Below are 22,505 nucleotides of genomic sequence, written 5' to 3'. Positions count from 1 at the left end.
CCAGGACATCTGCATAGCTTTTCTCTGGAGAGATAGTGGAGGTGCTGGCCGAGCAACATCGGGTGCGTTTTGATGTTGGTGTGGCCATGGGTGGAGAGTTTTGTGACTTGCCAATTATAATGTTATCAAAACATTCGTCCACGTAGCTCTCTAGGCTGTCCGAGGTTTCCTCGTCCAGCTTGTTTTAATGGAAAATATGAGACAATGGTTAGTATTTTACACGTTTCTATCTTCAGCTTGGATTTATTGGCTTGTTTTACCTGAGTTTTATCGTGTTTGTTTACCAGTAGGATGACATATTACTTACGCACGGCTCTGGCAAGATCTCAGCTGCTCATCATGCCCTCGGTTTCACAAGTTTCACAAGAAACTAGAGGCTTGTGTCTACCAGCAGGGCTGACCATCAGGTGAAGACCAGTTGATAAACAGCTCCTTAAATCTCCAGCAGACAGGATGAGGAGATTGACGACAGGTGTGCAGTCTGGATCCTGCCATCACGCCCACCTGCAGAGATCTTCAACTCTGGAGAAAACTCAGACTCCACACAAAATACTCATACATATACACCAAGATCATCACACATAAATACCAAAATAATTCTATGATTTATGATAAAATCTGAATATTAATCACTACATTATTTATTTGTCAGTCAGTCATTTTCTACTGCTTATTCCATAGTGGGTCACAGGGAAGCTGCTGCCTATCTCCAGCAGTCTATGGGTGAGAGGCAGGGTACACCCTGGACAGGTCACCAGTTCATCACAGGGCAACATACAAACAACCATGCACACACTCTTTCATACACCTAAGGGCAATTTAGAGAGACTGGTTAACCTAACAGGCATGTCTTTAGACTGTGGGAGGAAGCCATAGTACCCAGTGAAAACCCACACATGCACAGGGAGAACATGCAAACTCCATGCAGAAAGATCCCTGTCTGGGAATTGAACCCAGGACCTTCTTGCTGCAAGGCAACAGTGCTACCAACTGCACCACCATGCAGCCCTTATTTATTTGTGTATGTGATAAATTATTTAAACATTTCAATAATTATTAGGTATACATTTGAGGTATTATTACAGTTGTATGTCATTTAGTTTTTTAGTAATCTATTGAAAAATTTTATTACAATTTTGATCAATAATTTCTATTTTGCTAATTAAAATGTGGCACTTTTGGCCCTTGATACCTTTTCTTACCACTGCTCTGCATAATCCAGGACCTTACCTTTAGCTCCAAAAATGCCATTGTACTTCTTCACTTAATTACTAACTTTAAAAATGCTGAGTGCTCATAAATAAAGGCAAAGCATAGCTATATGTTTATGTTTCACAGAACAAAGTAGTAAAAGATCATAAATTTTCCCCATGACCGCTGAAGGCTGCTGTGTAGATGTTAACATGTGCACATCTCCTCACTGCGTATAAGCTGTAGCAGACACATCGTCTGGCTTCAGTGTGCACGGCTTCACCATGAGACTGCTACTCCCTAACCCAGGATTAGAGCTCCGAATCCCCAACTATGACGAGCTGGAGAAGATGGAAAAAGAGAAGGTCGAAGGACGGCCCCATTGGGACAATAAAGCTCAGTACATACTAACATGTGTAGGCTTCTGTATTGGTCTGGGGAATGTGTGGCGATTCCCCTACTTGTGTCAGAGCCATGGAGGAGGTAAGCTGATACAGTGAATGAGCCACAGATCAGGTGTAAATAATAGGCTGAAATCTTAAAGCATATTAATGTACACTAATGGTATATTTTTTTTCTAAAAGGCCAAAACCTATATCAAAAAAGCTTGAAGCTCTAAATTTTTTCTTTAAATAGAATTACTGATTCTCTCATCCTGCAGCCAAACATACAGTTAATAAATCACTCATGTATAGATGCAAATCAATGCTTATGAGTTTGGCCTCAGGTTATATTAATGATTCTCAAAAGTTCTCATGAAGACAAACTTAAGTATTCCTTTGGTTAATGGCATACAGATTTAGACTTTAGATACATTTGCCTTAAGTTGAAAGAAGATTCACATGTTTTGTGTGTGTTTCAATCACATTTGATTAAAGCAGGACATTAATATACAGTGGATGGCTGCACATTAAGATACAGGGAACTGTATTGTACTGTAAAGTGTGTATATCTTGAAAGCATTCTCTGTTATATATGTTACCCCTGTTAATTAGATAGAAATAAGGCTTTGTTGTCAGTTTAGTCTTTCTGTAACTTATGTGTAAAATACCGAGAAATACCAAACAGTGTATTAATCCACACTAAAAGGTGGTATTAGATAAATGGTTTGCACATAAAAGAGAGCCGCTTCAAAGGAATAAATCCTAATAGCTGTACACAACTGCAAATCTTTACTGTTGTTAATGATTAGTTGAGACTGATTACTGATAGGTGATGTGGTCTTTTGTTCAAAAAGACACATGCCATAAATAAATCCTCCCTTTACCTGCAAGGTGTTTTGTAATTTCCTTTCATCAGTGCCATATCTAGACAATAAATTGCTTGATTTGCTCTAATTCAGCTGGCTTGGCTCCACACTTTACGCTGTATATAGCGTCAATGACTAACTCGGACAATGGGTTAAGATTACCTTGGCCAGACCATATATAATATTGATGTGTGCAGGCTACATTTACATTGTCCATCAGAAGAGTCATTAATAATATTAATATTATCAACAATAGCTATCCAGTTGTTCCTACTTTGAATAAGGTTGGAGTAATCTAAAATGTTTACCTGCTAATAGTTTTATACTGTGTTTTTTATTTGTTTAGGTATAGGTACCAATTAATTTTAGTAGATAAAATAAAATATGTAAACACTGATTATCCTATACTCTTTTTCAATAACCTTACCCAAGAAAAACCCATTTTTTCATTTACCTTTGAGAGGAAAGAAAATATTTGCTGGCATTTGGGATTTAGGTTGCAGCCACTCATAATAGGCATCAGGCATAAGAATTTCATACACTTCCAGATTTGGGTAAAGCAGCCAAATGTTTTACTCAATTAAGAGTAGCATTACTTCAATTTATTTTTAATCTAGTAGAATTAAAAAGTAGCCATCCAAAAACATTCTCAAGTAAGAGTAAAAAAGTATTTAGTAAAAAGTGTAATTAATTACTGAGTCCCTGTTTGATTATAACATCTGGTTTAATTTGTACAAAATGATGTAATCAGACAGACAAAAAGTTTAGGTTAGGTACCAACTCTGCAACTTTACAGAATAAAATAAAAAATGAGGAAAACATGAATAACTTCAATACAAAGTAACAAATTCAGGCAGAAGATACACATTTCCAAATGTTTTTACAACATAGAGCCTTTGAATCTAATACTAGCAGTACATAATGTATAAATGTTAGAACAGGGCAACATACTTCCAATGACAATATCTACTGTAGAGTTATATAGAGATTGTTACATTGACTTCTTTGTGCCTTGATGCTTCCTGGAATGTTCCTGAGTCCTGAAACTAGTTTCCTTTCATCACTCGGTGACACTGTGGGTCACATTATTGATACTTTGACACAATTAGATGCACAACAACCCTAAACAAACATCACAAATGGACTTTAGACTAGACAAAGCAGGCTAACATAAGTATCTAGATTGGCCCTGACCTCAGGTCTCTTAAAAATGTTGGACAATGTACAGAGCCTTGCGAAAGTACTTGGCCCCCATGAACTTTTCAACCTCTTGCCACATTTCAGTCTTCAAACATAAAGTAATAAAATAAAATTTTTTTGTGAAGAATCAACAACAAGTGGGACACAATCGTGAAGTGGAATGAAATTTATTGGATGTGTCAAACGTTTTAACAAATAAAAAACTGAAAAGTGGGGCGTGCAATATTATTCGGCCCCTTTACTTTCAGTGCAGCAAACTCACTCCAGAAGTTCAGTGAGGATCTCTGAATGATCCAATGTTGTCCCAAATGACTGATGATGATAAATAGAATCCACCTGTGTGTAATCAAGTCTCTGTATAAATGCACCTTCTCTGTGATAGTCTCAGGGTTCTGTTCAAAGCACAGAGAGCATCATGAAGACCAAGGAACACACCAGGCAGGTCCGAGATACTGTTGTGGAGAAGTTTAAAGATGGATTTGGATACAAAAAGATTTCCCAAGCTTTAAACATCCCAAGGAGCACTGTGCAAGCAATCATATTGAAATGGAAGGAGTATCAGACCACTGCAAATCTACCAGGACCCGGCCGTGCCTCTAAACTTTCATCTCGAACAAGGAGAAGACTGATCAGAGATGCAGCCAAGAGGCCCATGATCACTCTGGATGAACTGTAGAGATCTACAGCTGAGGTGGGAGAGTCTGTCCATAGGACAACAATCAGTCATACACTGCACAAATCTGGCCTTTATGGAAGAGTGGCAAGAAGAAAGCCATTTCTCAAAGATATCCATAAACAGTCTCGTTTAAAGTTTGCCACAAGCCACCTGGGAGACACACCAAACATGTGGAAGAAGGTGCTCTGGTCAGATGAAACCAAAATCCAACTATTTGGCCACAATGCAAAACGATATGTTTGGCGTAAAAGCAACACAGCTCATCACCCTGAACACACCATCCCCACTGTCAAACATGGTGGTGGCAGCATCATGGTTTGGGCCTGCTTTTCGTCAGCAGGGACAGGGAAGATGGTCAAAATTGATGGGAAGATGGATGGGGCCAAATACAGGACCCTTCTGGAAGAAAACCTGTTGGAGTCTGCAAGAGACCTGAGACTGGGACGGAGATTTATCTTCCAACAAGACAATGATCCAAAACATAAAGCCAAATCTTCAATGGAATGGTTCACAAATAAACGTATCCAGGTGTTGGAATGGCCAAGTCAAAGTCCAGACCTGAATCCAATCGAGAATCTGTGGAAAGAGCTGAAGACTGCTGTTCAAGAACGCTCTCCATCCAACCTCACTGAACTCCAGCTGTTTTGTAAGGAAGAATGGGCAAGAATTTCAGTCTCTCAATGTGCAAAACTGATAGAGACATACCCCAAGCGACTTGCAGCTGTAATTGCAGCAAAGGGTGGGGCTACAAAGTATTAATGCAAGGGGGCCAAATAATATTGCATGCCCCACTTTTCAGTTTTTTATTTGTTAAAACGTTTGACACATCCAATAAATTTCATTCCACTTCACGATTGTGTCCCACTTGTTGTTGATTCTTCACAAAAAATTAGAATTTTATATCTTTATGTTTGAAGCCTGAAATGTGGCAAGAGGTTGAAAAGTTCAAGGGGGCCGAGTACTTTCGCAAGGCACTGTATAAAACCAAGTTTTTGTCAGAAAACCAAATCAATTTAAATCAATTGTTTTAATTATGCCAAAACAGTGCTGAAAATATCCAGCCAGAGGTTTGTTGATGACAGCAAAAGGATATGGTTATGGAGGTGCATTCATACTTCTGACAGGACCTTTACTTTCTTTCAATATGGGTTATATTGGGTGAGTCACCGTGGAAACAACAGGAAATAGTAAAAGTCTTTTAAGGTTTAAATTCTGGGGCCTATCCATGATTTTTAAAATCTAGGCTTGTCCTAACTGATTCAATTTTATAAAAATATACCGCAGCAAGGTAAATCCTTTTTACAGTTGAAACTTGGAAGATTGCTAAAATACCATAATGGTACATAATCTGAGATATAATACTTGATCTGGTTTCCATTGCTAATCTGCAGTCAGATTATTACTTAATATGACTGCAACAGATTAAGTAATAATCTGTTGCAGTCAGATTAAGTAATAAAAAGAGACATCTAATTTAATTGAGACAAATTACAGTTTAGTCTTTTTTTTTACCTCAAAATTCACAATTATTTTTAGAAAGGTGTCAGTTATCATGAACTGCTACCTTTTCCAGGTGCCTTTCTGATTCCCTACCTGGTCCTGCTGGTGCTGGAAGGAATGCCTCTCTTACTGATGGAGTTTGCCATTGGCCAACGTCTGAGGAAAAGCAGCGTAGGAGTGTGGAGAACGATCAGTCCCTATCTGACTGGTGTTGGTAAAAATGATAGACAAAATATTACATTTCAACTACTTGACTTTGCATCACATCTATCACAATGTATCTTGCAAAGGTATCGGCTCTATGTTGGTGTCCTTCTTGGTTGGGTTGTACTACAACACTCTAATAGCCTGGATTCTGTGGTATCTCCTGAATTCTTTCCAAGAGCCTCTGCCATGGACTCAGTGTCCACTTAATGAAAATAGGACAGGTATTTAATTAGACATTTACAGCCAAGACATGCCACATGACCAGCCACATTTCATTGCTGATAATACATCTATATTTTTTTTCTTATTATTATTCAGAATTTGTACCAGAATGCCAGCAGAGCTCCACTGTGGATTATTTCTTTTACAGAGAGACTCTAAACAGTTCTACCTCTATAGCAGAATCTGGGGAAATCCAGTGGCCCATGGTGGTTTGTCTGCTCGCATCGTGGACAATTGTTGCTATCTGCTGCATAAGAGGAATAAGCACTTCAGGCAAGGTGAGTTATTTTTTAAATATTTGAAATCTGCATTTTTGACAAAGAATAATAATTATGCTGCAGAGGAGTCAAGTTAAGGCAGCAATGCAAAGGTAATGAATTATACAGAAAAAAATGTTTTTTAGTCCGCTGTTTGTTTTTTTCTCAGAACACTTTGAAATATGACTAGGAGGGTAAATAATATAAAAGATAATTTTATTCCAGCCACATATATTAATGTTATTGTCTACATATTTTAACACATTTAAATTGATGTAATGATCAAATAAAAGTGACATATTTAAGGTTTTTAACAGGGAAGTCCCAATCAGGATGTTTTCTTCTTGATACTAATCCAAGTCATTTAAGACTAGGCAGTGGCCCATACCAAGTCCAAGTCCAATGATAATAGATGAAGCGTGAATCCTATTAGTACCAGCAGAACTCTCCTTTTTTACAAGTGTTACTGAAGCGTACTTTTACAAAACCTGAATTCTGCAACTGTTCCCCCTGGGGTAGCTGAGGCCTTAATTGAACATTTAGCTGCTATGTTCACTTATACCTTGGGCCGGCTATGCCTTCTAATAACTACTTATCCCACTTATTCTCATCATGACCTTAGGCCATTTACATCACAGCAATCCTGCCTTACATCGTGTTAGCAATCTTTCTGATCCGAGGAGCAACTCTGAAAGGTGCCGTGAGCGGAATAAAATTCCTCTTCACACCAGATGTGCGTTTCACAAACTTTTGTTTAATAAAGCAAAAAAATTTTTTTGTGACATTATAATTTAAAGCAACATCTCTCTGTACCATGTGTCACTGTTTTAAAGGTGGAGGAGTTGATTAAACCAACAACGTGGCTGGATGCAGGAGCTCAGGTGTTTTATGCCTTTGGTTTGGCATCGGGAGGCCTCATCTCCTTCTCAAGCTACAACCCTGTTCAGTAAGAGTTGGAAATTCTGGACAGTAAGAAATGGACATTAAGACCGTGTTGTTTCTGAGTCTTTTCCTTTTTTTGTACATTTCTTTTCACGCAGCAACAACTGTGTGCAAGATGCTGTGATCCTGTCTGTCGTAACGGGACTCACTTCAGTCTACGCTGCCCTGGTGACCTACTCCATCATTGGCTTCAGAGCCACTGAGAAATACGATACCTGTATCAGTGAGTGAGTACAGGAAATTATGTTGCAATTGGTGTATAAAATGGGAGAAGACAACAAATTCCTTAAGCACGACAAAGTTGTCTGAAATATTATGAAACTCTCTCATTTTTGATTTTTAGAAACATCGTGAGATTATTGAATACATTCAATCTTCCTGAGGACAACATCACACCAAGCAACTATGATGCAGCTTTTAATCACCTGAACAGCTCCTATCCTGATGTCATTCCTGGACTGCACCTCCAAACCTGTGACTTGCAGAAACTCCTCAGTGAGGTGAACTACTACATTAACGTTAGAGATACACCCAGGTATCACCTAGTGAGGGGAATCAGATGATTTTTAATATGGTCGGGTGACCGGCAAGTCGAATCTTCGAAAAATCTGACCTTTTAGTGAATGTACCATACTTACATGTTTAACAGCCTGTGCTCACAGCAACACACTACTGTGTGAAAGATGTTACTGAGGGACGTAGACTGAAAGATAGCTTTTTCAAAAGTTCAGCAAGGTGTTTAAAAGCAGCATAGGAGGAGGCACAAAAGGTTGGAAGCGTTTTAAAAGGAAACTGGATTTTCTCATTTAAGCTGGATGGTGCTGGTAATTTCATTCCTTTGCCATTTAATACCTTTGTAGTTTTGTAAGTTTCATATACTACGTTTAGGATACAACAACGAGTTGTCTGTTGTACCTCCCTTCAGTGATGGTTCTAGACCAATTTTACTGAGGGGGTTAGCCTGGGGCCAAGGGTGTTGTCAGAGGGACACATTCAACACTGACAAAGGAGAGTGAGAAGTGTGCAAGCAATTAAAAGAAATTGGTCAAAATATTTATACAATATTACATTGTCCTAGTAAAAGTATTACAGTTGCAGTTAAGATTTATTGAATGTTTTTTATAATGTCCAAAAAAACTGGTAAAGCAAACAAAATAAGACATCCATAGTGGCTTCAACAACAATGCAGTGTTCAAGCCTTCAACGTATTTAGTTAAACAGTTCAACATAGAATATAAAAAAAAACACAGTTATTTATTTCAGTAACAATACTGACAAAGAAAACAAAATAAACGAATAAATGTATCCACTATAGCCTTTTTAGGTTAGTCTAGATGGTATCTGTATCCCAGTCTTCTTTCGTATGTAGGATTTCAAATTGCACCAACTGTATTTTGCAGTTTTGGTGATTTCTAGCAAGCCGATCAACAAATGAGTAAAAATTTAAAGCATTTAGTCTGTCTAAAATCCTGCTAAATTGATGCAGTTCATGCCCCAAATCATCAATATTCATCATCAATGAGTACACAACTGGTTCTGTATAAATGCATCCTTTTTAGGGTTTAGAGCCTGGATGCTATTCATTATGTCACAGTTTGTCCTGGAAAATCACCTGTTAATCTCACTGAGCATCAGATCAATGATAGGATAGAAAAAGGTAGTGCGAAACCCATCTTCATCTCGTTCTGACTCTCTCTGACTAACAGTAGTCATAACCCTGTTCTCACTGAGTTTAGAGCTTAGCATTTTTGTCCTTTTGCAGCTGGCTGTGTTGCATCACATTGCCCAAAAATGTTTAACACCTCATGCCAAATGTTATCAAAAAACATCTCCTGCCTGAAGTTCATTTAATGTCAAATGTCTATCCATGATGTTACGTAGAGCTATAAATTGACATGTCCAAGGTGTGTCACTTAATTGTTGGCGTGTAGAGTTCCAAGGGTTTAATTAGAAACATGTGGAACTCGCATTTGCTCCACCAGTCACATCGGGTCGATACCAAAGCTTTTTATTGTATAATATTTGTTTGGTTTGGAGGTGGGCCCACCGGGGCGTCCAGGTTCAGTTGTACAGGGTCCCCTGTTGGCCCCTCACCAGAACCGCCACAGCCACCCTTAGAAATGTTTTGACAAATTGGTGAATGGGCTAACTGACCTGAAGCAAAGTTCAGCAGATAAAAAGATGGCTAAAGGTATTACAGCTCTTCTATTCTTTTGATCTTTCAACCTCTGTCTCTTACAGAACATGTTGGATTTAAAAATTCCATATTTGGGAATATTAGAGTTTGGGTTTAGGACAGGGATGTTCAAAGTGCAGCCCAGGGGCTATTTACAGCCCTTGGAAGGATTTTACATATCCCCTGACATTAATTCTAGAAGGGCAGAAATTTGGCTCACCAGCACTAATTCTTTAGAGTGATGCAGAACGACACTTTTTTGTCTTTTTTTAGGGTAAGATTTCCAGTGGTGAATTTAAAGCTTCTAAAAATCTAAGTTGTTTTTGTCTTTTATTAGACATTTAGCTTCTTTCCCCATCAAAAGCAAATTAACAAACATCCAGCCATATCCCATTCTGCTATTTTTGTGGTTTGTTATGGACCCAAATGACAGCAGGACAGAGGGATGTGCATAGCTGAATGTAGGTTTAATTAACAAAATGGAAAAACTTACAGCATAGGTCCAGTCCTGAAGAGCCACTGTCCTGCAACTTTTAGATGCATCTAACCTTTAGATGCATCTCTTCTCCAACACATCTAAATCAAATGGCTGAATTCTCTCATTATCAGTCATTCAGTTCTCAAGGACTGGACTTGGTACCCCTGATTTGGGAAAACCATACAGGTACCAAGGCTAGAACAAAATGTCGATGTACACACTGCTGAGATGTTCGAACTCCTCACTGGTGAGGATTGCTGTTGGCTCTTCTTTCATGATCCACTTGTGTTTATGTTTTTGTTTTCATTTATGTTGGTGTTCAGATCATTTTGGGGATTTTTATAATTGTTTTGGGCTTTCCAGATTCAGTTGTTTTCTCTGTGTTCATTATTGTCATTTAGGTCTTGGCATATTAGTTCATTGGTGTTTTGCTTCTTGCGTTCTTGCGTTGTGTTTGTGCATATGTTTTCCTTTTAATGTTAAACGCTGTTTTGCAGTGACTGCTCTCTCATACTCGTTCTCCATTCTCATTGTGCTCCTATTATAAATAATTACTGAGCACTTCCTGTCGGAATCCTAGAAAACAATATTTGGAATGCTGTTAATTACAGTTATTAAAGATACATTGAAAATGGCTTAAATCTGTATTAGTAGATCAAAGCTTGACAAAAACTGAAGATCAGGCATTATCCACAAATCTCTGATCAGCTTACCTTTAATGAAAATCCATCAGATTGTTAAAACCATAAATGTTTTCTGCTCTAATGTGTGCTTGTTTGTTCAGGGAGTGGAAGGAACAGGTCTGGCCTTCATCGTCTTCACAGAGGCCATCACCAAGATGCCTGGCTCCCCGATCTGGTCGGTCCTCTTTTTCATCATGCTTCTCTGCCTGGGACTCTCCACTCTATTTGGCAACATTGAGGGAGTTGTGGTCCCCTTGAAAGACTTACAATTATTTCCTACAAAATGGCCCCACGAAGCACTGACTGGTAAAGTGAATCTTTCCAGAAACACTTGTAGCATTGATCTTTGAATCGGGCTTTAACACAATCTCCTCGGGTTTTCTGTATGCCTGTTTCAGGGCTGACATGTGTAGTTTCCTTCATCATCTGCCTGCTGTTCACGCAGCATTCAGGACTTTACTGGGTCTCTTTCTTTGATCATTTTGCTGGATCAGTTCCTCTACTAACCATTGGATTGTTTGAGATGATAGCTGTTGTCTACATCTATGGCATAGACAGGTGAGTAAGCCTTTCCAAACTATTCAGTCGAGACATTACCTTTTAAATGATTCCAAGTATGCCAGTTGTTCTGCAACAAGATCGTTTTACACTCTCTTTTAAAACAGGTTCAACAAGGACATAGAGTTCATGGTTGGACACAAGCCATCAATCTTCTGGCAGGTTACCTGGAGAGTCATCAGTCCTCTGATTGTCTTGGTCATCCTAGTTTTCTATCTGGTGACTCAAGTACAACAGAAGCTCACCTATTTAGTCTGGGACCCCAACTCTGTAAGATATGAACCTTTGTGACCAGCTTATATGTCATCATACCCTCATTAAGTTTAGAACCAGAACACAGATTCTTCAAGGAAGCGGCTAGGTTGTGTTATTTTGAAGTTAGGTTATTTGGAGTGGTTTTTAGCAGTCAGTCTTTTACGAGTGATGAGCTACTTGGAAGACTGAGTTCAAGAGTAAATTTACTCAATCTATCTCTAGTATTGGTATTTTGTACAGGACGGAAACAAATGCAAGGGCCAATTGTTTCTATCTTTTGAAAAAATACTTACATGTACAGACATGTAATAAGAATGACAAAGAAAATTTTATTTTGAAAATATTTTGTTTCGCCGGTGTTTATTTTTCTTTTTTTTTTTTTTATGAAAGAAGGCAGACAGGAAATTAGGTGGAGAGAAGGGGAAGACATCCAGCAAATGTCACCGGGATGGTACTCAAACTCGGGACATGGGTCGCATGCTCTACCACTGTGGCCCATCTAACTGTTTTGAGGGGTTTTGAGGGGTTTAATCAGGGGTGTCCAAAGTGCAGCTTGTGGGCCATTTGCAGCCCTCAGTATGGGTTTGTGTGGCTTGTGAGGTCAATTCAAGGCAATGGAGACAGTTTTTTTTATTATTTTTTAGGGTGAGATTTTCATTGACAGATTAACATCTTCTTAATATGGAAATATATTAGATAAAACACAAAGCATTATTGTTTTTAAATAATTATGTTCTTGCTCTTAACTTCATTACAAATAAAATGAAAAACATCCAGTGACTTTTACTCATTGGCAGGCTTGGCCCACACATTTATTCAAAACACAGCAAGCCTTTTTGATTTTCCTGCTCTTGTTATTGAAGCATTGTTGTCACTAACAATAAACATAAAAATTTTTCTAGATTCAGAAAATGAAAAACAATCCACCCCAATTTATAATATAATTTTTTTTATTGGGCAAACATAGGAAACACTTTTTATGTTCAAAAATCTGACTACTTTGATTGCTTCATTAGTTGGTGGGCAGGTGAAAATATTTCAGTGTTAAATTAGTTTTGCAATTTAAACAACAAAAGAGTCTCATTTTGCCTATTCTGGCCTGCGTTGCAAACAGTTTGGACGCCACTGGTGTCTTTATGCTGGTGTCATTCTATGGTGGTTCTAACTTTCAGGTAGAATTGTAATCATATCCTTTTTTACTGAGTACCTAGAATGCTGCCATATGAAATAATGAAAATGGGGGTGGTTTCTTCTGTACTTTTGGAACCTTTGTAGCAAGTATTGTTGGTCAGTCCTGCAAGCAGTCTTTATTAGCCAATATATTTAACATTACATGGCAACTCAAGAACTAGGCCTTTTCTAACAATAAAATAAGAGACTCAACATAGATACAAGGAGTCAGGACCAGTCAAAGTCACACACCGACACCAACTTTTTAGCACTTTGAAATTTACTGCCCTTTTAACTCATCACACTTCTTCCTTTACGTAAATAGTAATCATCTGTAGCTATCAATACTTCACCTATGTATGAAAAAATCCTCTCATCATAAACTGTTGTGGTTACAGGAGGAGTTTCCGGCTCTGGCATCAGTGGAATACCCCACATGGATCAAAGCAGCAATCTTTCTTGTGGCAGGCGTTCCCAGCCTGGCCGTGCCTCTGTATGCATTATGCAAACTGATCTATGTTTTATGCAGAAAAAAAAAAATTTCAGATTCAAATTAAGTGGTAATTTCAAAGGTTATGCATTTTACCTCACACCCTTCACAATATATTCTCTACTTAAATGTGATCATAATCCTTCAAGAAAAACTGTGTTCATGCATTTGTGTAAGGTACTCATATACAGTATACTGTGATTTCAATTTTCAATTGATTAATGTTTCGATGATGAAACAAATTATGCTGATTTTATTGCTGTTTGATTTATTGTGTTACCCCAACTGTAAAAAATACATTAAAATGAAGGCTCTTTAAAAGAAATGTAAACATAAACTTGGTGTGTTGTAGACCTGAATACATCCCTAATACCGTATAAATACTAATTCTAACCAACCAGAAGAGGTAGTGCATAAAATAAGCCAAAAGATGGTGCCCTCTTGTTGACTGAACATTAATAGTCAGGCCAGGCTCAGATTTGCCCCTGGCCATTCAACAAAAATGTGACAAGTAAGGCAGTTTTTTGCAAAAAATTTCCCGACCTTGTAAAAACATGCCTAGCATTATGTATTAACAATGAGAAATATTTTAAGAATTAAAGATTAAAATGTTTAATAAACCCAGATAAAATCCCATTAGGCACTTTGTGTTTCTGGCTGATTCTGTGTAGAGAAACAGAAACCTCTAATTGTTTCCTTTTTTAAGTATGTGTTAAATGTTTCCTGCCACACACAGTGTTAGGGTTTGAAAACTTTTGTATTGTTTATCACTCATGTCTGCTCTAAGTGTCTTTCCCTCCTTACATGTCACAGAAAGGGAGATGGGGAGAGGAATGAGTTATGCTTTTATCAGCAACATCTAGGGACTGGTACCGAGTCCTCACTCACTCCCTCTCTCTGTTTAAAATCAAGACACATTAACCGTAACCTTTCTGACCCCACATACACACACACACAAACACACACACACACACACCCTGAATGTTTGTTGAACTGTGTGTGAACCAGCATGTATAAATAAAGAGACAGGGGTGCCAACACTTTGTAGTCTGCACTGCAGAGTGTGACCTACCCTTGCAAGTAAATTGACTGTATCGTTCTTGCCTCTGAGTTGACTAAATAATACCTAACATTAACTTGGTCCTTCGAGCCGGATATTATAAGAACTAAACTGATCTTATTTTTCTTTGCAGTGACTGGCGGATCTCCGGGAACAGCCTGACGTCGAGTTAAGCGCTGCCGCACAGCCGCACCAAGGCCTAGTGGCTGAAAGTCCCGGTGTGTGACATTCGCATCTGGCCGGTGGGTTATCGTCTTGCTCGACGCCGGGTGACTCTGGGAGGTCCGACAGAGTCACCTAGAAGTCAACTCTGAGGTGAGATAGCTTTAAAATACAGTACATGAGATAAGAGTAAGCGCTATATAAATAAAAGAAGAAAAGTACTTAAAAGTCGTTGGTAGTGTGTCACCGGTAAGGACACGGCATTGGATAGGTTTTATTTCGCCGGAAAGAAATAGCGATAAATTTAGGTAGGATCTCGCCACAATGAGATCAGAAACGACTAGGTAATTCCGTTGTAAGGGAACTGGATAATTTGGTTCGTAACATTTCGCCGCAAGGAAATGAAATTAAATGTTGAATAATAAGGGAGCTCATAAACTAAGCTAGGTCGACCATACATATTGCTGAAGGGACATAAATATGTTAAAATACTAACTGTGTGAGTGCTGTTGTGTGTTTGGAAGACTAAGCATTTTTGGAAGAATCATAGCAAGATTCTGCTGGTCCTGTGTTTTCTTTTGCCCAGATTACAAATACCTTTTATCTGGGATATTCGTACTCTACAAATATATCTGGGTGAGAAGTTGCTCTGTATTATTATTATTATTATTATTTTTATTTTTTTTATTACACATTAACTATCATCTCCTAAAAAATGAAAGGAAAAGGTGGGGATGATTGTGTTAAATGTGCTTTAACTTGGGAAGATAAGTTTGGTTTTTCACAGAGTGGAAGTTTGAGTGTAAATAAGTTAAATAGTTTAAATAGTTTCAAGTAAAACAGTTGATGAATGGAGATGAGAAAAATAAAAAACATAAGAAAAAGATTAAAAAGCACAGAGTGCATCAATTAAGGTGTTAAAGAGTTAAAACTTTCCTGCAGGAAGTTTCGTTTGTCTTAAATAATGCGATCAGTCGGAAAAGAAAGGAGTATAGTGCATGTTATGGTGGACAACTGACTGACTGACTGATAATATTTCTGTGTGCAAAATCTGAACCTATACTAAACTTTTTCATCTGCCTCTCTCTCGCACACACACACACATGTATGGGATTTGAGTGCAACATCTGCGTTTTTGAGTCTGGACTTTAGAAACCTGCCGTTCCCATGGCTACTCCGCCAGAGACGCTTCTTCATCATGGCCTGAAAGAGAGAGGGTCTGCCTGCCTGCCTGTCTGCCTGCTGCTACAAATCACAGTGTGAGTTTCCACCAGAACGAAACTCAGAAGAAGTCTGGCCCAAACCCACTGAGATGGACAACGATCCATGCTGCTACAGAGCCAGAAGAGTGAATGCACTGGATTTATATTGAAAGCACATCTTATGCGGGCAGAAGAGAAACAGGCCGGAGCAAAGTTTCTTCTTTCTCCCTCCTGGAGAAGTTAAAGTGGACAAGGAGTGAATGTCCCACCAACAGACCTGAAAGGCTTGGGTTGTTTTGGACTGATAGAGGACTCTGTGCCATGACAGTCTGACTCTGGAGCGATTAAGAAACTGATGGGGGTAACGTACAAACACACACACATTTGCATAAATCTTTTCCTATTTTCTGCAACGAAGAACGCTTATTAACCGCTGCTCATGTGACAGGCTTGCTTGACGTTGACAGATATAGCGGGTTAAAATATTATTTTAGGGTTAGAAAAGTATCTTTAAAAGGGTGATAATTTAGCTCATTTGATACTTTCCAGTTAATTCTTTTAGAGAAACAAGTTCTCTTTCGTCGTGGAATATTCAGGGTCAATTATTCTAGTTATTAAAAGTTATTAAAAAGAAGAGGAAGTTACAACATTTCCAAAACTCAGCAGTAACCATGTGTTTCTATGTCATTCTCAGGACAGATCTCATGAAGGAGCATTTTCAAAACCCATTGCACGCGTAAAACCTGATGGGCTTCTCCTTCAGGTATTATTTTCTGTTGTCAGAGTTTGTATCCCATAAATCTAATGGGTAGAGACCTGATTAAAACAGGCTTAGTTTTACTGCAGATGTAAAAAGTATTCATATAGTCTCTGACACAGTACTTACAGTGAGGTGCAGTTTTTGTCCGCAAGTGCTAACTGACGCTTGTGGAAGGTACAAATTCATTGTTTTTCACAGCAGCTGCTGGGAAGAGGTTATATTAATTTTTTTTCCTTCCCTCTTCTGCTTCATGCAGCATGTTGATTTACACTGTACCTTATATCAGATCCTGACAAAAACTATGAAAGGCTTGGTTCTGCAGGTTCTTTTTTCTCCCTTTGGAGAAGGAAAGGAAACCTAATCAGTTCTGTGCTGCACGGAAATATTGAAACACTTGTTTTCTAAGATATCACTGGCTAAAACTTTTAAAACTTTTGAGAGTAATTGGTTTTGCTAAACACATTTTCTTTGGTAAAACAAACGTTTAAAATGACAATGGGAAAAATTGGGTTATTTTTGAAGGTAAGAAAGAATCTGATTGGACAGTGGTACCACACAAAAAAAATTTTTAAATAGATCTAAGCCAATGATAGGTTCTAGTCATTTGGTGGCTTTGAAATGCAAGAATACTCAAAATTTCTACTCTGGGGAACACAGATTGGGGTTGAAGAGTTTTGTTTTGGAACCAAGGTTAGGATTTTTATAACGGAATAAAGAAAATCCTTCATTTTAGGAAAAGAAAAGAAATAAAGGCTCTCTCAATACTAAAGAGGATGGTCGGCTCAAACTCCAGTTTCCTTGTTTGATTTCTTACGGTTTAAAGATTAAAATAATACCTAGGAGTACAAAGGTACACAAGGTAATTTCATATTACTAAATCATAAAATATTGGAACATTTATCAGCATTTGGATTATTAAAGAGGGGTTTTAGTAATAATTTTCTCCCCAACTCTCAAAATTTAAATAGCCAAATTAAGGAAAATGATGTTTGTTCTCCCTTTGAAACACTATGTGGGAAAAAGTCCAGTTTGGAGTCAAGCTTCTTATCTTAATTTCTGATTAAGTCAAACACTGCAGTTGTTGTTTTGTTTGGGTAGTAAAAATGACATAGAAATGTCAACGCCGGCTTAAAATACTTCTTTGCATTTAACCTGAGCAGAGAAATTCTGGAATGCAGCTGCAATCAAATTGAGCAAAACAAAAAGAGAATTATAACAATAACTCTCAGGATTGTAGTTATTATTATTACAGAGTTACAGAACAAAGAATTGGCAAAAGGTTTCAGCATCAGTGAATTTGGATTCATTTAAGAGAAAACTGTTGCTGTGCTTCTAAATACTTTGAGATCTCTTTGGATTATGTGCACTCATCTTAAAAAGGATCCTGAAGATTGTCATAACAAAATTGATCAATTACAGCATTAAAATATATGGCTGAGAAAACATATTCTGAAAAGAGATTGTTAAAAATTTCTTTGAATTCTTGAAGCTTCAAATTTGGCCATTTGTTTGTCTTTGATGTTTTGTTTTGTTTTGTTGGAATGAATGTTTGTTTATATGTTGCATGAAACAATAATCCATGTTTAGAATAATGTTTCTAAATCCCAGATTGATTAAAACTTTGAGTTTTCAGGAGAGTTAAGAAGCAGCTTGTTTCTGAGGTAGGTGAATGTTAACAGTTTTGTAGTTTAAGGTTCATTAAGATGGGTTGGAATGAAGAAACTGTGGGTCCGCCCCTAGGCTGTCAATCAGAGATTAGTTCTGCCTGACTCCGCCCACCTACCAGGTTGGTTCATGCCTTTGCTGTCATGGTAACGCTCAGCACCTCCCTTCCTGAGTTTTAACACTGTTTAAGAGACAATAGAATCAAAATGCTTGTATTGATTGTCGCCTTAAAAACATGTTTTTGTGTAATAATTAAGGATGTAGCATGACTTTTAGATTTATGTGTTTTACTATTAAAAGGTTAATGAAATAGTTTAAACTAATTTGAAGAATTAGTTTTGCATACAGAATCATTGGTGATTTATTAGATTGAAAGTTTTCCCTGGTGCCATTAAACTAACTGACAGTTCAAGATATGCCAAAAGTAAGGAATATATTTTTGATAAAGAATCAGAGTTATGACTTCATACTAGGTGGGACTTATTTATTAGATTCAATTTGTAGAGTGTATGTGTCAAAATTACATTGGATTTCCATTAATCTAATACTTATCTTCATACAAGACAAATCAGGATGATTTGTGACTTATTTCTAAGTGAAATATTGATGAACTGTAAACAACTGAAGTTTGTGTTTTGTTGTTAATGGAACTGAGTTGCAGTTAAAAACATCTGGATTTTATTTATGTTGCTTTCGTTAAATTCATAGAGACACATAGTTATGTCAGAATTCATTTCTTTGGTTCTATGTAATGTGATCTTGGTTATTAGAACATTCTTGTTTAAACCTTTTGCTGGATTGTCGCATGTGTTGGACCCTGCGCCAGGAGAGAGGAATGTCAGAATAAAGTAACATGGGGATATTGCCAAGATCATCTTCTTCCACATCTTTGTTTGAAGATAGAATGTTGTTTTACTGTCAAAACCTGTCCACTGTGTTTTCTCAAGTTTCACAGATGGTGAAGGCTGCATTACCAGAAACAGCCACTTCCACCCTCCAGTCCTTTATCCCTGGCGACTGGATTCTGCTCAGAGAATCTAGGAGAAAACACTGTAAGTCCAGGCGCTGGAATGGCCCATATCAGATCCTACTGGACACCCAGGAAAGCTGCAGGAAAGCTCCAGCTCCTCCAGCTTCATCTGGCTTCCAGGACACAAGTCATCTTCCAACTGGATCATCCACGCCCTGAAAGGTGTGAGGACAGCGGACCACCACAAGACAAAGAACTGTAAGCTGATCACTGGCGAGTGATTGAAGAGGTGGTTGAAGAACACTGTTCTTACAAGGGCACAATAATCCCTTGGGCAGTGCCACGTTATTTCAGAATCTACTTAAGGCCATCGCATTGCCTGAAAGTTAGAAATCATAAGGTCATTTGCCTCACTGCACACACATCACAGTGAGAGACACATAGGAAACATACAGGGAAGACCTCTACACATTTGCACATGACCTTTATCTGGATGATGGACTGGCGACGTCTGCAACAGAGAGACAGTCAAACATGCGCCATGATGCTTATTCTCCTTAATTTCTGAACATTTGGTGGCTACTAGGCTCCTTTGCCTGGACAGCGATGGTCAGCCAAATTATTTTCTCCCACTTTGACAACGAAACTGACTGTGAGGATGAAATCTCGGATGCTTTTATCTACCTTTCATGTTTATTGCTTGATATCTATCATTATGGTACAAATTTGAAAGTGTTCATTTCCACCGTTGTTTAGTTGGACTATGGAAGCCTAACGTCCAGCAGGTTAAAGTTCCTGTTTCTAAACATATTTCTAGAGGAGCTTCCTACGACCGCCCACCTGTACCAGACTGGTAACAGGGCAGCTTGAAGCCACTCAGGAGAGACAGCAGGATTTTTGAGTTTTGTTTATAATTTGTTTTCAGTACCAGAAGAAAGGACATTCCACTTCAAGGTCACGATGCAGTTAAATGGAAGATGTTCTGTTCTGATGCTAAGGATTGGTATTGCAAGTATTTTTATTACCCCTGACCCGAGGACGGTTTAGGGTCGTAAAGCACAAACTCTTTTAAGTTGAGATAACACCCACATACTCTTTAAATACTGTGTGTAAATGTTGACACCACACTGAACCCAAAGCAGATGACTATGCTGACACAGAAAAGGTTTATTTTACCGAGCTACAAAATAAAGACCACTACTCCTATGATGACATGTTGTAAATGAAAATATCTTTGACACCTGAGTGTACTCATAATTGTACTTCATAAAATGACTTTATAGCAGAAAATCAAAAGAAGTTGCTGTTTAAGTGAAATGAGAAAAATGCAATGATGACATGAACAAGGCTTGTTTTAATTCTTTTACTTTTGTTACATTTCGTTTTCTTTGTTTTATTATATTGTTTCACTCTGCCATGATTGGTGGTCGCCTTGGGGGGAGGGGCGTGTGAGTATTTTTCCCACAATATAATCTGCTTTCCGTCCGTGGGTTTGTGCTCACACAGTGTTTTCTTTTATTTGTATTTATTCATGACTTATTCATGATAAAAAAAGGGGGGACTGTTAGGGTTTGAAAACTTTTGTATTGTTTATCACTCATGTCTGCTCTAAGTGTCTTTCCCTCCTTACATGTCACAGAAAGGGAGATGGGAAGAGGAATGAGTTATGCTTTCATCAGCAACATCTAGGGACTGGTACCGAGTCCTCACTCACTCCCTCTCTCTGTTTAAAATCAAGACACATTAACCCTAACCTTTCTGACCCCACACACAGACACTGAATGTTTGTTGAACTGTGTGTGAACCAGCATGTATAAATAAAGAGACAGGGGTGCCAACACTTTGTAGTCTGCACTGCAGAGTGTGACCTACCCTTGCAAGTAAATTGACTGTATCGTTCTTGCCTCTGAGTTGACTAAATAATACCTAACACATAGTGTTAGGGTAAAAGGTTAAATTTTGGTCTCATCTGACCAGAGCTCAATATTCCATATGTTTGCTCCATTATCTAGATGGGTTTTTAGATTTATGACTTTCTTTCAATTATGACTTTATTGGTTTATATAGTTTGTACGTAGGCATGAATAACAACGGCTTGTCTTTTAAGGTGCCTTAATATATTATTTGTTATAAATACACACTAAATAAATAACTTTAAATAAATTGAACTCATCTCAGTGCCTACCCTTCAAATTAACTGTCAATTCATTTGGCATCTTTGTTATTGACTATAAAATAAATACAGATTTATGCACAAACACCATAGTAGTCACTACATTAAATCAACACCAGCTAAGATAAAGGTGCTTTATTTAGATTTTTATTACCCCAGTGTGTTGTAAATACAATTCCTACTAAAAAGTCATTATTTGACTCTTTGTTTTAGTCAAACTGAACAATCTGTCATTCTTGTTAAAGCAACATCCTGGTAGTGATTCACAGAACTAAGATAAATGCTAGATCAACCTATGCATTTGATATAGAGGTTCATATATTTTGCATGCTATGTAATTACAGAATTCTTCATCATTGAGTAACTAATTATTATGACTGTAAGAACTGTGTGAACTTAGCCTTTAGAGCTTGGATTGAGTTTGGGGTATCACTGCAGGCTAAAGACTGAAACAGTAACATGTCTCATCTAAAATGTGCTCATCTGTACTTCCCATTTGTTACATATTATTAATGTATTTGTACTGTAAAAAGGAATTTTGGAGTATTAAATACCGGCCAACAAATATTTCCATTTTAATCAAGCATACTAGTTTGAAAATGTCATGTTCAATACGTTTAATAACATTAGGTACTTTATTTTGAGAATAAATCATATAAACATTTTGATGAGGTTAGAATTTAGAGTTAGAAGTTAACTGAAGATGTTGGTTCAGTCCACTGTTTTCACTTGTGTGATAACAGTAAGGCAGAAGTGTTTATGGGTCAGATTATGAGTACAACAAATCAACTCCATAAAAGTTAAGACGTGAGATAGAACTTGTGAGTGATAAATATTATCTGTTGAACCAGGATTTAAGTTTGTATCCAAGCTTAGCTAGTTTAAGTACCGTGCAAATGCTTACATCAAACTTGCAAGCCAGCTTGGTCAATTTAACTCTGAACAATACATCTAAGCTCTGTCTTTTTGAGCCTGGGCTGACAATGGGTTTTCTTCATCCGATAGGAACACAGACTGAGTAATACGGCACTGTCTCACCCCCACCTGCTGCTGCTCTCTGCTGACCTGCTGTCCTAAAGAGGGCTACTACACTTTTCCCTGACTTACTGGACAAATTAGTATTTCTAAAGATTTCCAGTCTTGACAAGGAAACTAAACACCATCAACCAAAAACCTTTCTTATGGTAACATTATTTTTAAGCTAAAGTTGGTAAAACATGAGCAGCATATCTGCTAATGCTAATGTTAGCTTGCTGTAC

At 37.8% G+C, this 22,505-nt stretch overlaps 1 protein-coding gene across 3 annotated transcripts; it reads left to right on the top strand.

The window, feature by feature from the left end:
• The first annotated feature begins 1,418 nt into the window (after positions 1-1,418).
• On the top strand, positions 1,419-13,890 carry LOC124879484 (sodium-dependent neutral amino acid transporter B(0)AT1-like). Of its 3 annotated transcripts, none has more exons than XM_047384091.1 (12): positions 1,419-1,674; positions 5,890-6,030; positions 6,107-6,244; positions 6,423-6,523; positions 7,125-7,235; positions 7,336-7,448; positions 7,543-7,671; positions 7,788-7,944; positions 10,883-11,087; positions 11,180-11,339; positions 11,447-11,609; positions 13,163-13,890. In XM_047384091.1, exons 1-12 carry the CDS (start codon positions 1,476-1,478, stop codon positions 13,319-13,321), a joined length of 1,776 nt encoding a protein of 591 aa, XP_047240047.1. In that variant the 5' UTR covers positions 1,419-1,475; the 3' UTR covers positions 13,322-13,890. The 3 variants fall into 3 exon arrangements, with proteins under 3 accessions (XP_047240047.1, XP_047240048.1, XP_047240046.1); XM_047384090.1 differs by having other exon boundaries at positions 1,420-1,674; positions 6,342-6,523; XM_047384092.1 differs by lacking the exon at positions 6,107-6,244.
• Positions 13,891-22,505: the final 8,615 nt, after the last annotated feature.

The sequence above is a fragment of the Girardinichthys multiradiatus genome, chromosome 13, assembly GCF_021462225.1.
Source record: "Girardinichthys multiradiatus isolate DD_20200921_A chromosome 13, DD_fGirMul_XY1, whole genome shotgun sequence".
Taxonomy (NCBI): Eukaryota; Metazoa; Chordata; class Actinopteri; order Cyprinodontiformes; family Goodeidae; genus Girardinichthys; species Girardinichthys multiradiatus.
The sequence above is the reverse complement of the archived record's forward strand: the minus strand, read 5'-3'. Positions and strand labels throughout refer to the sequence as shown.